This window comes from Maylandia zebra, linkage group LG12, assembly GCF_041146795.1.
Source record: "Maylandia zebra isolate NMK-2024a linkage group LG12, Mzebra_GT3a, whole genome shotgun sequence".
Taxonomy (NCBI): domain Eukaryota; kingdom Metazoa; phylum Chordata; class Actinopteri; order Cichliformes; family Cichlidae; genus Maylandia; species Maylandia zebra.
This window is the reverse complement of record NC_135178.1, coordinates 2,061,719-2,079,013: the sequence shown is the minus strand read 5'-3', so window position 1 is coordinate 2,079,013 and position 17,295 is coordinate 2,061,719. Positions and strand designations below refer to the sequence as shown.

The 17,295-nt window shown below is 39.4% G+C and overlaps 1 protein-coding gene across 1 annotated transcript; it reads right to left on the bottom strand.

Annotated features, from left to right (window-relative positions):
• Positions 1 to 11,298: 11,298 nt before the first annotated feature.
• LOC101471401 (alpha-(1,3)-fucosyltransferase 7) lies at positions 11,299 to 17,083 on the bottom strand. Its single transcript, XM_004558615.2, has 2 exons — positions 17,041 to 17,083; positions 11,299 to 13,962 (listed from the first exon to the last, which is right to left on the bottom strand). Exon 2 carries the CDS (start codon positions 13,908 to 13,910, stop codon positions 12,873 to 12,875), a length of 1,038 nt encoding a protein of 345 aa, XP_004558672.1. The 5' UTR covers positions 13,911 to 13,962; positions 17,041 to 17,083; the 3' UTR covers positions 11,299 to 12,872.
• Between the last annotated feature and the right edge of the window lie 212 nt (positions 17,084 to 17,295).

Here is a 17,295-nt window from a genome sequence, read left to right as displayed (position 1 = left end):
CTTGGGCTGTTTTGGGATGGTTTGTGTTTGGGATTTTAGACACTGGGTTCTGGGTTTGTGCTCCCTCTGTTGGTCCCTGGTGTTAGTGTTCCCCTGTCTCGTCAGGTTAATCAGGTCCAGCTGTTTCCCCCACCTGTGTGTGATTTCCCAGTGTCTCTTTGTGTACTTATAGTGTGTGATTTCCTCTGCTCCTCGTCGCGTCGTCTGTGTTCATACCTGGTGTAATCCCCTGCGTGCTCTCCCTGCTGTTCTCCCTTCATGCTCAGGTTTGCTATTTCTTTGTGTAGTTTCTCCCAGTTAGTTCATCCTTAGTTCTGTTTTACCATCCCCACTTTATATTGGATATTATCAATAAATCACCCTCACACCTGAATAAGTGCTGCGTTTTGAGTCCTCCTTCCGCTCTCCACACGGCCGCTGCCCCGGACCGTGACAGTTTGTGTGTTTGTAGAGCTGTTTGAAGTTATTACTGAGCACAGTTCCACATCGTTCCAGCTTTCACATATGTGCGCTATATAAATATGCACCACATATATTAACTAAGTACAACTATACTGTATGGTGTTTCCTTTCAGCACATTTGACTGACATGCAGTAATAAATAATAAAGGTCACACTTTAACAACACTAACACGTGGCACTTTTTCTCACATGTTTCTTATTTTAATCAGTTAAATTATAAAATGGATGCAAAAGGATCATAAAATTAATTTTACATTTACTTAGCTTGTATTTACATTTCATGAAACATTTGATTATAATACACCAAAGAAAAAATGAGTTACACTAAAAATGAATATATAGTTTCTATTCTGAGAAGGTCTGTCAAGTAAAACAAATTCGATGCCATTTACTGGATAGACGAGATCATGAGTTGAACAGAGAAGAATGAAGTATCCTCATGTATCCTTCATGCATACAGTTTACTGCATGTAGCTCCTGTTTTGTAAAATAAATCCGTATCATCAGATGTTTTAAGTCATACAGCACAGTTCAATACACCTGATGTCGTATTTGATGCCTTTTAAACTAAACCTGAAGCGACCAGAAGAAAAACAACAATCTTGTAAATCATTAATTTTTAATCTTTATAAATAAAATTCAAATGTGACGATTTCTGCAGTTATGTCTGTTTCTTTACACTGGCCCTATGATACAGAAATGCATTAACTATAAAGGACAAGGCACGAAGATTTCAGTGATTTATTGTCACAAAAGCCATATTGATAATTTGCCCCGAGCACCACGTTTAGCTTGTTTGTGGCTCAGTTTGTCCTCTGTATACCTTTTTCCTTTTTTTGCTTTCTTCTGACCACTACTCCTGCTGCGGCCTTCATCTGGGTCGGAGTTTTCTCCAGGACTCAGGTCAGACTTTATCTTTTCAAAGATTTATCTATTGCTATTACGTGATGTGTGGTCTTAGAGACACAGACAACCATTCACACTCACATTCACTCACAGATGCACACCTATGGGCAATTTAGATTAATCAGTTAACATATCCCCACAAACTGCATGTCTTTGGACTGTGGGAGGAAGCCGGAGTACGCGGGGAGAACATGCAAACTCCAAAAGAAAGACCCCGGCCTGATGGTGGAATCAAACTCAGGACCTTCTTGCTGTGCGGCAACAGTGCTAACCACCATGCTGCCCAATGATAATAATAATAACAATAATAGTAAAAATAACAATAATAATAATAGTAATAACAACATTTTATTTATAGGTGGCTTTATACCCTCACGGTCACCTCACCTCTGCTAACTTCTAACTCTGTTAAATTTATTAAATTCGGTTTTTGTGGATGCCTGGATGTTAAACTTAATTGTTACTAGAGATGGACCGATCCGAATATCGTTGTCGGTCCGATACTGACCTAAATTACTGGATCGGATATCAGAGAGAAATAAAAAATGTAATCCGATCCATTAAATATCACGAAAGCACCTCACAAAACTTGCGGCATGGCGTAACTCGGCTCATAACCTCGGAGCAGTGTGGTCACGTGATAGAGCGGCTGTGGCGTGCAAGACCTGTCCTGGAGCTTCCCAGAACGTTACCCCAGAGAAGTAAAGCAAGTGTGTAAGTTCATCTCTGAATGTTTGTAAAGCGTTCCAGCGTTAAGCTTAACAACCGATATATGGAGCGACTGCCTCTCTCTCTCTCTCCTGCTGCTACTTCAATCATGAAACTGATCAGTGATCAGCTGATCGTCTCTCTTGTTTGTTTTTGGCCACTTTGCGCCAGAAAGAGGAAACCAGCGGCTGAACAACAGCAGCACTTTTAAGCTTGATCAGCTGTTGTTAGAATTTATTTAATATTACTTTCTACTCGAGGATCTTTTTCTACAGCTGATGTAACTGTGCAGGGGCGGATCTAGCAAAGTTTAGCCAGGGGGGCCGATAGGACATGAACAGGGAAAAGGGGGCACAAAGACATACTTTTCTTTCTTATTTTCATGTTTAATTTTAATTAATAAATATCTGAATCTTACAACTAAAGGTTTTACCTGATGTAAAATGTATAGAAGTCCATTATAATATTATTATTGTATAGGAACTATTAAGTCTAATATATATACCCTAGTAAGCTATAGTACTTTTTCCTTTGGGAACCATCTGTGCAATCTGCAATTCTGTTGAAGAAAGATGTTGAATCTATTTAATTATTGTGGAAAAATAAATAATTTTTTTTTTTTTTTACACATGCATTAAATTTAAGTTGATTATGTCAATTAAGCATCACGAGGTGGGGGGTGGGGGGTGGTTCCCTCTGCTGGTGGTTGACAACCCTATTAGTTAGGTTGTTTAATATTTCCACTAAGTACTCTTTAAAATACCAGAATAGGGAGGATGGTGCAGGTTTAAATTTATTAGATTGATCAGTGTTGCTGAACTATGAAATATTTGGGGTGCAGTGTATTTTTTGCATACAGGTGTAACAGAATAGCTTTAGTGGGTTTTTTAAAAAAAAACAAAAAAAAAAAAAAACTTGAGTATGAACTTATACAAAATGCAGCAAGATATTTAAAAAAAAAGTTTTATTGATTAAAAAAAACACTATATCAGATTCATATCGGCAGATATCCAAATTTATGATATCGGTATCGAACATAAAAAAGAGGTATCGTGACATCTCTAGGCTTGACTACTGTAACAGCATCTTTACAGGTCTACCTAAAAAATCAGTCAGACAACTACAGCTCATTCAGAACTCTGCTGCTCGAGTCCTCACTAAGACCAAAACAGTGGACCACATCAGTCCAGCTCTGAGGTCCTTACACTGGCTGCCTGTCCGTCAGAGGATAGACTTTAAAGTTCTGATGCTGGTCTATAAAGCTCTGAATGGTTTAGGACCAAAATACATCAGTGACCTGCTGACCCAGTATGAACCTTCCAGATCCCTCAGGTCATCTGGATCCGGTCTTTTATCAGTTCCCAGAGTCAGAACCAGACACGGAGAAGCTGCATTCAGCTTTTATGCTCCTTATATCTGGAACAAACTCCCAGAAAGCCTCAGATCAGCTGAAACACTCAGTTTATTTAAATCCAGGTTGAAGACTCACCTGTTCTCAGCTGCATTTGAATAAAGCACCAAATCCACACTTTAAGCTTAAATTTCAAAACTTACATTTAACTACTGATTTTATCTACTGTTCTGATTTTATCTGTTTTGATTTTTGATTTTATCTACTGTTTTTTAATCAATTTTAAATCATGCTTTTTATTGTTTTTGTTTTTTAATGTCTCTGTAAAGCACTTTGAATCACCTTGCTGTTGAATTGTGCTATATAAATAAACTTGCCTTACTTCGCAGGTCGCATTTGAAAGCCGAGTCAGTGCATCCTTCATAACCCAACCTATCCCAGAATTCATAGCGCTGCCCAGCCAATTCGTTTCCAACAGTGGCGGCAGCTACTTAGTTTTAATATTACTCTTTCTGGGTCACAAAAGAAACTTTTTTTTTCATCATCAACAATTTTTATTTATTTCATTTTAAACCTTAATAACAGAACTTAAAAATAAATACATAAATAAATAATTTTAAAAAACAAACAAACAACAACAACAAAAACAAAGTTATCCTATTCTTTCTTCGCGCACCAATCCCCACACCACCACTCTGTCATTACTCCTGTTCTTCAAGTTACAGAAAGCCAGCATGTAAAGGGCCAAATACAATCATATTGATGCAATTTATCTAATAAACCATAAGCCACTTTTTCGTAAGACGCCAACTTAGCCATTGTCTTTAGCCACTCTTCATAAGGAGGGGGGCTCTTTTTCCGCCAATGTCTTAGCAGCACCCGTTTGGCCGTAGTGAGAGCCAGAATAATCCATCTTTTCGTATAAATGGAAAAATCTCCATCAGAAAGTTCTGTGGTTATACCAAGTATGGACAGTTTTGGTGAGATACCAAATCTCCTTTTTAAAACACTGAAAATTACCTCCATTATGTTTTCCCACCAATCCCGAAGTGCCGAACAGCTCCATAAGATATGTAAAATCGAGGCATTTTGACCATTACATCTCCAACATTCGTCCGTAGAGGCCAGGTTCCATTTATACAATTGTTGCAGTGTTCGATGCCACCTATGGATTATCTTAAGTTGAATAAATCTACTGCCTGTTTCTTTATACGTAGTATTAAAATTTTGAAAACATGAATCCTGTTCAACTGAAGATATGTCCAATGCCACGTCCTGGGCCCAGTAGCCCTTAACTTTCAGGAGAGGGTGAGCTGACCGTTCTTGCAATAAGTGATAAATCTTAGTGGTGATGCCTTTACCCAAGGGGGATCTTGAGAGCAGGACTTCCACAGGGCCGCCCACAGGACAACTCAAGGGGGTTCCCAGCCACTTCGATAATGAACTATGTATTTGGACATATCTCCAGAATTGATTACGCTTCAACTTATATAACTCCACAATTTTATCAAAGCTTAAAAAACATTTGGTCCCACAGTCAAATAAATCTGATGCATTAAGGATGCCTGCTTTACGCCACTGTAGCCAGTCAACCGATGTCCCTCCAATTAAAATTCTTTTATTCTCCCATAAGGTTGCCGAAGGTGATTTAATAATGTCCCAGCGACCTGCCCTATGTAATTTACACCACAATGTCTTCACATTTGCAATTATAGGATGGTTAGTTTTATGACTGGTATCAAACAGCTCCCTCCAAGGAGAAATACCGCCTCCGTCTCTATATGGGACCAGATGGGTTTAACTGGCGCAGTAGGTAACCAAGCTCTAAGTTGTTTCACGTTCATCACCCAATAATACCATTGGAAATTAGGCAATGAAAAACGTCCTTGTTTTGCACTCGCTTGAAGTTTCTTAATACTTAAACGATGCGGGGAGCTACTGCCGGATCAAAAAGTCTAGATCTTTGAAATACTTATCTGGAATGTGTAATGGAATATTAGATAAAATATAAAAGATCATGGGTGCAGTCATCATCTTAATACAACTAATTTTACCCCATATTGTGAGACGCACTCTGGACCATCTACCAAATTCCATTTTTATTCTTTCAATCATTGGCTCCATATTTGCTCGAACCATCTTAGTGTAATCCGAGGGAATTTGTATCCCCAAATACCTCAAACCATTCACGGACCACCGAAACTCCCACTGTTTAAATAAAGTATGGGGGCAGTGTCCTGACATAGGCATTGCCTCTGATTTATCCCAGTTGACGCGATACCCTGAAAGCAGCGTAAAGCTTTCTATACATTCTAATAGGGATGGAACTGACTTCCCAGGCTGGGTCATAAGTAACAACATATCATCTGCATATAATAGAAGCTTATGTTGATTATTACCCATCGAAATTCCAAATATATTTACATTATTTCTCAGTTTTTGTGCCAGAGGCTCTATAGCAATTAGAAAAAGCCCGGGGCTAAGGGGACAACCCCGTCTTGTGGATCTCTGTAAAAGGAATAGGTCTGATATGAGCCCATTCGTCAATACTCGCACTGAAGGCGAATCATATAATATCTTTATCTACCTGATAAAATTGTCACCAAAACCAAACTTTTCTAATGTCTTAAACAGATAATCCCACTCAACACAATCAAAAGCTTTTGCAGCATCCAGCGATAGGGCCACTGTTGGATATACTGAATCATATACATCATTTTGCAAATTAACCAACCGCCTAATATTATCTGAACCATAGCGGTTTAGAACAAAACCAGATTGGTCTGCATGAATTGTTTTCGCCATTACTACTTTTAATCGACCCGCTAAGACCTTTGCCAAGATTTTTTGGTCAGAATTCAGCAAAGATATGGGGCGGTAACCACCTGGGTCTAAAGGGTCTTTCCCAGTTTTAAGAATAAATGTTATAAGTCCAGAGTGCATTGACTGAGGTAATGAGCCTACTTTGAACGCCTCATTATAAACATCGAGCAAAAGGGGACTTAACATATCTTCAAATGCTCTATAGAAATCCAATGGTAACCCGTCTAATCCTGGAGCTGTATTAAGTGGCATACTGTTAATTGCACGGGTAATCTCCTCCACTGTAATTGGAGCATCTATAATCTGCTGGTCAGTAGTGGAAAGCTGTGGCAGGTTTAAATCAGTAAAGAATGCTTCGAATTTCTGTTCATCTAAACTACCTTGTGTAGAATAAAGATTATTGTAAAAGGCCCTGAATCCATCATTTATATGTCTAATAGAAGCTGAAATAACCCCATGTGATTGCCGTATGCCTGGGATATGGTTCATACTGTCTTTCTGTTTAAGACGGTATGCTAATAAGCGACTCGGCTTTTCTCCCATTTCCCAATATGCTTGATTAATGCGAAATAAAGCGTATTCTGCCTTTCTGTTGTACAGTACATTCAACTTATATTTAACTTTAACAATTTTATTCAACGTAACTCTGTCTTTTGTGTGGGAATGTACTGCCTCAAGTGCCTTTAATTTGGCTTCTAACTTAATAATATTCTTGTTAGCTGCCTTCTTTTTAAAGGGAGCGTAAGAAATTATCCTCCCCCGTAAGTATGCCTTCATAGCATCCCACCAAGTAGCCAATGTAGTGTCCTCTCGATTATTTGTCTGTTTGTAGAATTGTATTTCATCTCTTATCAATTTAATAAACCCAGAGTCTTTAATTAAGGACACATTTAAATGCCATTTGCAGCTTTGGGGGATCTGTAAAATATTTCCAAGACATAGAAAACTTGGCGCATGGTCCGAAATTACTATATTACCAATACTTGAATCTATAGAGTTATTCACTAAGGCTTCAGAAATAAGAAAGTAGTCGATTCTAGTATAAACATTATGAGGCGGAGAGTAAAAGGAGTATTCCCTGCCTTCTGGATGCATTGTCTGCCAAATATCATTCAGACCTAAATCTGAGGTCATCTGCCTTGTGGCAACTACAGATTTACTCTCTGTGCCTCTCCTAAGTGATCTATCTAGGTCTTGATCCAGTATTTGATTAAAATCTCCTCCTACCACTATTTGTGCACTTCTAATTCCAAAAGATACTGGGACAGGTTATGAAAAAAGGCGGGTATGTCCGCATTAGGTGCATAGATATTACATAAAATTATTGGTGTGTCCAGTAGTTAGGGCCAATATAAATCTACCTTCCTTATCTGTTATTACTTTTGTTTCAGTAAAGCTAACTGCTTTATGAATCAGAACCGACACTGCCCTACTTTTACCAGCTCCAGGACTGGAAAAGACTTTACCTGCCCAGGAACATTTAAGTTTTAAGGCTTCTGACTTACACATGTGCATTTCTTAAATAAAGGCTATATCAACTCTTGGTAACTTTAGATATGTTAATATTTTCTTCCTCTTAATCCCATTATTCAACCCTTTAACATTCCAGCTGGCTGTTTTGAAATCTGTCTGTCTATCCATGTTACAATGTGGAATTAACGAACAAATATACGCACTTTTTAAAATGGCCTATCCCCCCCAAAGTCAAAGAAATGCAATTTAAAATAATTAATGGATATTACCCAGCAGCTGAAATGCTTAAAAAAAGGTTTGGGTTTGAGGTAGAGCCATGTGGATTTTGTTCAAAAAATGTGGAAAGTATTGATCATTTGTTTTTTTCCTGCTCAGTAACAACTGACTTTTGGCAAGATCTAGTAGACTGGTTGAGTATAAGAATAGATGGGATGACCCCACTGACTCTAACACAAGTTTTATATAATAATGGTGATCCATCTAAGGAACTGTCCATGCTACACAAGGTGGTGATAATTATGGGCAAATACCACATACACAAATGCAAATGGCAAAGTAAAAGACCTTCCCTAACTGTATTGAAAATTGAATTAAAATCTTTTTTGTCATCTTTAGAATTACTGAGGGATTCATGTAAAGAGGCTGCTTTGATATGCGACAATGGGACTCAATCTCTATCCTTTGAATGATTGTGATTTTGGTGTACTAAGTAAGCCACATGTATGTTAAAGTGTTCGCAGAAAGGAAACTGTTATATGTCATAAAAATGGCCTTCATATATTTATGTATATGTATATATGTGTTTTGGTTTTTGGTTTTTTTTGTTTTTTTTCGTTTGGTTTCTTATTCAACCTTTTCAAGATGTTGTTGCACTAATGTTGTCTCCCAACGAGAGATTGTAATATGTGCATAAATGTAATTAAAGTATGAAAAAAAAATGTTACAATGTGGAATTCCATATAACACTCCAATTCATAAGTATATCCATTGTAGAGGGTGGTTTTATGTGAAGATAAATATGGGAACATCTTTACCAACACTGCAGGACATCTACGCTGAAAGGTGCAGATCCCGGGCCATCAGGATCACTAACGACTCCAGCCATCCCGCTTACAAACTGTTCAGGCCACTGAGGTCAGGGAAACGCCTCTGTAGCCTGAAAACAAGAACTGAAAGGTTCAGGAGGAGTTTTTACCCACAAACTGTGAGACTCCTCAATCAAAACACAAATCGGACAACATGATGGACAATTCCATACACAGTATATAATTTTCTTTTGAGTTTTATCCTTATTTTTATTTGTATTTTATCATTTACATCTGTATTTACGTAAATACGTACACTATAGCTCTTAACTATTACAGCGTAATATTTTGCACGATATTATACATTTTTATACTTTTATATAGATATTTTTTTATTATAAGTTTAGTAAGATGCACAGTCGGGGGGGGGAGTACTTTTTAGCCGGAAAAAACATTTCACTGTGTGTTGTACTAGTTATAACTACATGTGACAAATAAATAAAGAAAGAAAGAAAGAAAGAAAGAAAGAAACCAATTTATAAATACAAGCATTCAAACTAAATAGAAACAAACTGAACAGAACAAGGGAAGCAAAACCAGAAGCACTGACATAAGACATAGACTTTCAAAGTAAAACAGGAAACATAACACAGAGGCGCTGACTTCACAAGGGGATACAGCTGACAGGATCGACCACAACCATGGCCCACAGAGACAGAACCAGAAGACTAAGAACTGTAACATTGTAACAAAAGACTAGAAATGATAAATGATGACAAAATCAAAGTCCAATAATAATGTAAAACTCAAAACACTGGGACATATATATTATACTATAAGACTCTTACCAGCTGCTCTTGGCAATTTTATTTGAAGTGTATTGTTTATTTGTATAGACCTCACCCATGATGTTGATGGGCCATTTGTATTAATTGTAGTCATTTTAAAAGATCATCACATTAAAAACAGAAACTCAGACACTCATAGAAGATGAAACCACAGCGGGTGAAACATGCCCGCAGTGATGTTGTGGTATAATGAAGTCTCGACTCTGAGGTTTTTGTCCCAACCTCCACACAGAGAGTTTGAATTAGTGAGGGGTGGATCTGAGTGTGAAACCACATGCTTTTATCTCAGTCATCGACGCACCCATCACATCTATCGCTGAAATAACACACACCACATTTTCATTGTTTGTTATTCTCTTTATTCATCCAATAACTAACAATCACTGGCTGACTTGACTTGTGACAAACCGGCATTTCACAAAGAAAGAGCCGAGCACCAAGTTTTTGATGATGTAGAGATTTGGACACTGAATCAACTCCACCCTCATCAGGAGGAAGTGGCACTTTATGCTTCAGAGAAATGCTTCACATTCTGCTTTGCATCTTGTGAAAAACGGTTCACACTGCAGCGAGACAATGGACCTCGTTCACAGAGCAAATGCACCAAACCATGTGAAAACCCTGCATATCATAGCATGCTTTAGAAACATTCAATACAACTTTAAACGGAAGCTCCAACCAGCACCAAATTAGTCCGTGTCATCCTTCGTCTCTCAGCAAATCGTGTCTGTGTCAGTGGAACGGTGGTGAAAATGAGAGTTTAAAAAACAGATGCAGCTAAATGTTGAAGTACAGAGAGCAAGTCAGCTAAAAACACAAAAAATAGACACAGCCTATTTGTGTCTATGTTCTGTTTCATTCTGATATTTCCACATATGTACACATATACTCTGGCTGATTGGATGGTGGCCTTCACACACCTTGAAAACTCTGTGTTAAGACAGACTCGTCTATCAGACACACACATCATTTTCAGTATTTCAAACTGGAAATTATCACGTTAATAACAACATATGTTAAAAATGTCCGGTTGTTCTGCCCGTGCATCTTTTGTACAAACAGCGACACTCTCCAGCTCCATTTGCCATTAAAATTGTCATCAAATGCCAAAAAGACGAAAAATGCATATTTAACTGATGGCACTCTCATTTTATTATTACATAGCAGACATCCAATAATACCATTAAGGTGAATTCTTTTAAACCACACAATCAATCAATCAATTTATTTATAAGCACGTTTGAAAACAACACAGGTTGGCCAGCGTGCTGTACATAGTAAAAAAGTGAAAAGTAGATCAAACACACAAAGAACAAAACAACACTCAGTAAAAATGTGTTTTCAGAAAGGTTTTAAAAATGTCGAGTGTGGGAGAGATCCTAATATGAAGATGATCCAAAGTTTGGGCGCAGCGATCGCCCCGATCTCCTCTGTGTTTTAGCCTGCTGCCAGGGACAGCTAGAAGCAACTTATCAGCTGCCTGAGAGTTCTGTTTGGAGTATTTTTAGTTACCAGATCAGAGAGGTATGATGGAGCTAATCCATTTAGAGATTTAAAAACAAGCAATAAAATGTTAAAATCAATTCTACAACGTACTGGAAGCCAGTGTCAACGAAGCAAGACCGGGGAAATGTGGTTGTGTTTACGAGAGCCTGTCAAGAGTCGGGCTTGTTCAGAATTTATTTTTTCTCAAATGAAAAACTGTCATCAAAGAACACTCGAAGATTCGGGACCTCTGGACTTTCCAGAGCACCAAGGTCAACCTTAAGAGAAGAGTGAGGCTCAGAAGGTCCAAATAGTTCAATCTCAGTTTTTTGATCATTTACATTCAAAAGATTTAATGCAAACCATGATTTAATGTCATCACCCATATGGAAAAGATATTTATAAACCTTATAAAGTTTGTTCCGTCTTGTGTGAAACTTGTATGAAAAGCATACAAGAGTGAAAACAGATGTAAGATCCCTTGAAAAATTATATAATGAAACTTGTATGTTTTGGATACTTACTGGAACAATATATGAAAGTAATGAGAAAGTGGCCACTTTCATGAGTAAATCATGTAAGTTTTTACTATTTCTTTTCCATATGGGCAAGGCCGTCTAGCAAAACTTTTAGAGCCTTCATCATGAGGATGAAGAGCCACCAAACCTGACAGAAAAACTTCTATCAGTTAAATAAGATCTGAACCATGCAGTTCCTTTAATACCCACACAGCTCTCCAGTCATGATAAGAGAATCCCATGATCCACTGTATCAAATGCCGCACTTAGATCTAAAAGCACTAAAATAGCAGAGTTACCAGAGTCAGCAATTAATAAAAGATCATTAAAAACGTTTAAAAGCACAAGCTCGGTGCTATGTAGCGCTTTAAAACCAGGCTGAATGTTTCTGAGATGTCATTAATCTGGAGCTTTTTCCAGGATTTTGGACAGGAAGGGGAGTTTAGAGACAGAACTGATTGTTTTTGGGGAAATGGGTGAATGTGTGGTGAGTGGAGGGTTGACAACAGAATTAATGATGTTGAATAAGACACAGGGCGTGTAGCTGTAGTTAGAGATGATATCTGATAAATACTTAGTTTTGCTTTTCGAACAGCATCCTGATAAAGAAACAGGGCTCCTCCTAACATATGAAAGGAGATCTGGAGTTGATCTTTTTTCCATTTTCTTTCCGCTTTCCTGCACGTCCTTCTGAGGCCCGAGTGACATCGTGTAACCAGCGATCAGTTTTAGGTCTAGTGCACTAAGGAACATCAAGAACATTTGAACAAGTGGCATTGAACAAAGTAAGCAAATGTTAATGCGCCTTCCAAGGAAGGGGCACCAATATTCTGATAAACAGCAGAGAAATGTCCAGCAGTGGCAGGAGAATATCTGCTACTGCTCACAAAGAATAGCCCTAAATAAAACACAGTGGCCCAGCATGGAGCCCTGAATTATTATTTCAGTCTGGTACCATGTAATGAAATGTATCTGTAGTGTGTATCTGCCATCGCTCATGTCCTTTGAGACGATACTGCACACCAGCAGTCAGTACTAACAAAAACCGTGCTTCTTGTTCAGTGGCACGTTTACCTGTAGTTCGAACATGTGTAACGTGATTATTAGCAACCTACCCACCTGCTTCAACTTGCAGTTTCTCACCGTTTACCAAAATTAACTGACTGTGCAACAAATTCTCTTCCACTGTACTTCAAGTGTTCTGCATTTTACATTTGCATGTGGAAACTCAGCAGAATCCGCAGTCTGAAACCTTTGGTGAAGAAATCAGACACTAGCCGTTCACCCAGCTGTCCAGGTCGTGGTAGACTTTCCTGGCTGGTAAACTGGGATACCTGACACAGATCTGACACAGCCTTTCTCTCCAGTCACTGTAGGTTTTAATTCGGTAGGTGTTGTGCCACTCCAAGTATTTCTCATAGGCCTGCCTGTCTGCAGACAAAACCTTCAGATATGTTGCCAGATCAGCTGGGCTATTGAAATCAGCTACATGGATAAAGGAATGTGGGGGGGTCATGGCTTCGTAGGTGGCCTTGTTGGGGCCGAGAACCACTGGTACAGCCCCTGCTTGAAAAGCGTTCCTCCAGAGTTTCTCACTGATGTAGTCTTTTTTCTCAGAGTTCTCAAAAGAAAGGTAGAACAGACAGTTTGAAATGGTGGGCAAAAGCTTCTTGTCTGGCAAGGGTTTCTTGTTCCACCTGCCATACACCTCTATGGGGATATGCTTCTTTAGTCTTTGATAAAAAGCAGCCCGAGTCTGTTGAGGCTTGTATTTGCTGACCACCCAGCTGGCAAAGCAGGAGCGATTTGGAGCAGCTGGAAAACTTAGATTATCACCTCCCAGCATTGTTTGCCCATAAGGAATGGATATGTCTGCATCACGCCTGTAGCTCATCGTCCAGTTAAAGAGGCCGTTGAAATGTGTGAGGTTCACATTATTGACAGGAGGTTCCAAGGACATCCACACCCAGTGCTGAGACGTAGGTCGATCCAGGTGTAGGGGCACAGATGAAAGACCTCTGCTCAGCTCATAGTGGTGGAACACAACCACGTCGGCAGCAGAGAAGTCAGCTCTGTCATCAGTGAGTAAACAACGGCTGATGTTATACATCTTGAGGCATTTGTTCCCGTCCAGACTGTAGGAGCGGCCAAACGGCCAGTGCCACACCAGAATCCTGATGTCTCCATGAGCACCGTTGGGGTAACTCTGCAGCTCGCGGTGGGTCAAGAAGCTGTTGTAGAACAGCAGTGAGAGAAAAATGACGACATGCAAGGTGAGAATAAAGCAGGCCCTGGGACCAGATGTTGTCATGGCTGCTGGGTGTATTCCAGGTCAAAAGGCCACCGATCAATGGTATGGAACACTAAAAGGGAAGGAAGGGTAGATCAGAAATATTACTTTCACACACTCTCATCAGTGCAGGAACTGCACATGGGCAAGATGTAATCAACCAAGACAGAAACTGTGGCAGGCATGTAGCAACAGTTTCATTTTATTTTATTTTAGATCTAATATGGAAAATTGCTGTTCGTACATGACACCTGTTCAATTCAATTTTATTTATATAGCACCAAATCACAACAAAATTCGCCTCAACGCGCTTCATAGATACAGAGAAAACCCAACAATCATATGACCCCCTATGAGCAGCACTTTGGCGACAGTGGGAAGGAAAAACTCCCTTTTAACAGGAAGAAACCTCCAGCAGAACCAGGCTCAGGGAGGGGCGGGGCCATCTGCTGTGATTGGTTGGGGTGAGAGAAGGAAGACAGGATAAAGACATGCTGTGGAAGAGAGACAGAGGTTAATAACAGATATGATTCAATGCAGCAGCCTACACATATTGCAGCATAACTAAGGGAGGATTCAGGGTCACCTGGTCCAGCCCTAACTATCAGTGTTGGGGAGTAACGGAATACATGTACCGCCGTTACGTATTTAAAATACAAAATATGAGTAACTGTATTCCGTTACAGTTACCGTTTAAAAAGGTGGTATTCAGAATACAGTTACTTTGTTGAAATAAATGGATTACACTGCGGTACTTTCCTGTTTCATTTTGTCGCGGGTCAGGACTGTTTGGGTTTTGTTTGACAGCTACGTTCTGCTGTTCCAGGCGGCAGCGTTACGGTTGCCATGGTTACAGGGCGACGTTCTCTCTCTCTCTCTGCGACTGTGTGCTTCCTGGGTGAGAGAGCGCCTTTTCGTTGTTGTTGTTGTTGTTGTGCTAAGCTAACAGGCAGAAGGCTACAAGCATAGCTCTAAAGAATGTAGCATCATGGGCAGTGTAGTCCGTGCTGCAGGGAGAATGCACTGCCATACACGTTATGTGTCTGTGAGCGCGAGGAGGGAGAAAAAGGGGAGTGGAAAGGTACGAGTTGTCATCGAGCAAAAACGGGAGCTGGAAGCATGTAAATATAATAATAACCACTGCAGCCAAGAAGAGTGCCTGACGAGCCCAGTTGTAAGTAAGCTATTAAGACTCGACTGTACACCGTGTTCGTGTTTTCCTCCGAAACAATAAGTTCCGTTGGAGCAGCCTTTCAACGCCTCTCTCTGTCTCTCGCAAGAAAGTTGACCCACACAACAAAGTAAAGCTAGTTTTCGGCTACGAGCCGACAGGGACCCCGCCGTATTAGTCAGAGGTCCCTTTACTACAGTTCGGAGTCGCGGACCTTCAGTAACAGTAATAAATCACACAGCAATAGTACATTCATGTAGTTGTAAAAAGCACGATAATATATTAAGTAATCCAAAGTATTCAGAATACGTTACTGTCATTGAGTAACGTAACGGAATACGTTACAGAATACATTTTGGGGCATGTATTCTGTAATGGAATACATTTTAAAAGTAACCTTCCCAACACTGCTAACTATATGCTTTAGCAAAAAGGAAAGTTTGAAGCCTAATCTTAAAAGTAGAGATAGTGTCTGTCTCCTGAATCCAAACTGGAAGCTGGTTCCACAGAAGAGGGGCCTGAAAACTGAAGGCTCTGCCTCCCATTCTACTTTTAAATACTCTAGGAACAACAAGTAGGCCTGCAGAGCGAGAGCGAAGTGCTCTGATAGGGTGATATGGTACTACAAGGTCATTAAGATAAGATGGGGCCTGATTATTTAAGACCTTGTATGTGAGCAGCAGGATTTTGAATCCTGGATTTAACAGGAAGCCAAAACAGGAGAAATCTGCTCTCTCTTTCTAGTCCCTGTCAGGACTCTTGCTGCAGCATTTTGGATTAGCTGAAGGCTTTTCAGGGAGTTTTTAGGACTTCCTGATAATAATGAATTACAGTCGTCCAGCCTGGAAGTAATAAATGCATAGTTTAATAGTTTAATAGTTTAATTATTTATATAGCACATTTAATTACAACAGGAGCGTTGACCAAAGTGCTGTACAAGAATACAACATACATAATAAAACAACTTAGAGTATTAAAAGCAAACACCAACTATGAATTAACAAATAACTCTCATGCTGTATTAAAAGCCAGTAAATAAAAATGCATGAACTAGTTTTTCAGCGTCACTCTGAGACAGGATATTTCTAACTTTAGAGATGTTGCACAAATGGAAGAAAGCAGTCTTACATATTTGTTTAATATGTGCATTGAAGGACATGTCCTGGTCAAAAATGACTCCAAGGTTCCTCACAGCGTTACTGGAGGCCAAGGTAATGCCATCCAGAGGAAGAATCTGGTTAGATATTATATTTCTAAGCTTTTCAGGGGCAGAGCTGGGTGTCATCAGCATAGCAGTGTAAATGTATGCTATGTCTTCTAATGATGCTGCCTAAGGGAAGCATGTATAATGTAAACAGAATTGGTCCTAGCACTGAACCCTGTGGAACTCCATAATTAACCTCAGTGTGTGAAGAGGACTCTCCATTTACATGCACAAACTGGAGTCTATTAGATAGATATGATACAAACCACTGCAGCACAGTACCTGTAATACCTACAGCATGTTCTAATCGCTCTAATAGGATATTATGGTCGACAGTATCGAACGCTGCACCTGTGTGTACACAACCCCTGTCATCGTTCTGCTCCTGCAGTATGTTCATTACACACACTGTAGCTGCTACAGAAATGTTTAGGTTTCATTTTTTTAAATGCCAGCATTTCTTTTAATAATAATCAAATATTCATCGAATAATTAAAACGTCAAGGTAATTATTTCTGACTATATTTCATTCCTTTTCTGATCACTTTCATATATTTGTTAAACAGCAGTCTACTGAAATGAAAGTGGCACAGTGACAGCTGGGAACACCACAAACATGCGTCTAAGAACAGAACAGTTTCAAGAGAGAGAAAAAGGAAACCCTTTTTCCCCATTTTTCATGCATCTGAACACACAAACAGCCATATTTCATGATTATAATAAGCAAAGACAGTCTAGCAGCTGAAAACAAATCAAAACAAGTTTGTGCTGCTTACCTGGGTACCATACCAAGCAGTCTGCAGCTGGTGAAGCTTTTTCCTGCTCAATCTAAAGAACATAAAGGAAACCCTGCCTATGCCAAATCCTGTGACTCATTTCTTGCCTCACACACAGAGTGTGGGCGACGGGTGTGGCTGTTAATCTGCATGATTAATTGATCAGCCATCAGCAGAAACAAACACTATCATTTATCATGAAGTAATTTCAGATGAACACATGAGGGCAGAGCTGATGATTTATTGTATTAACAT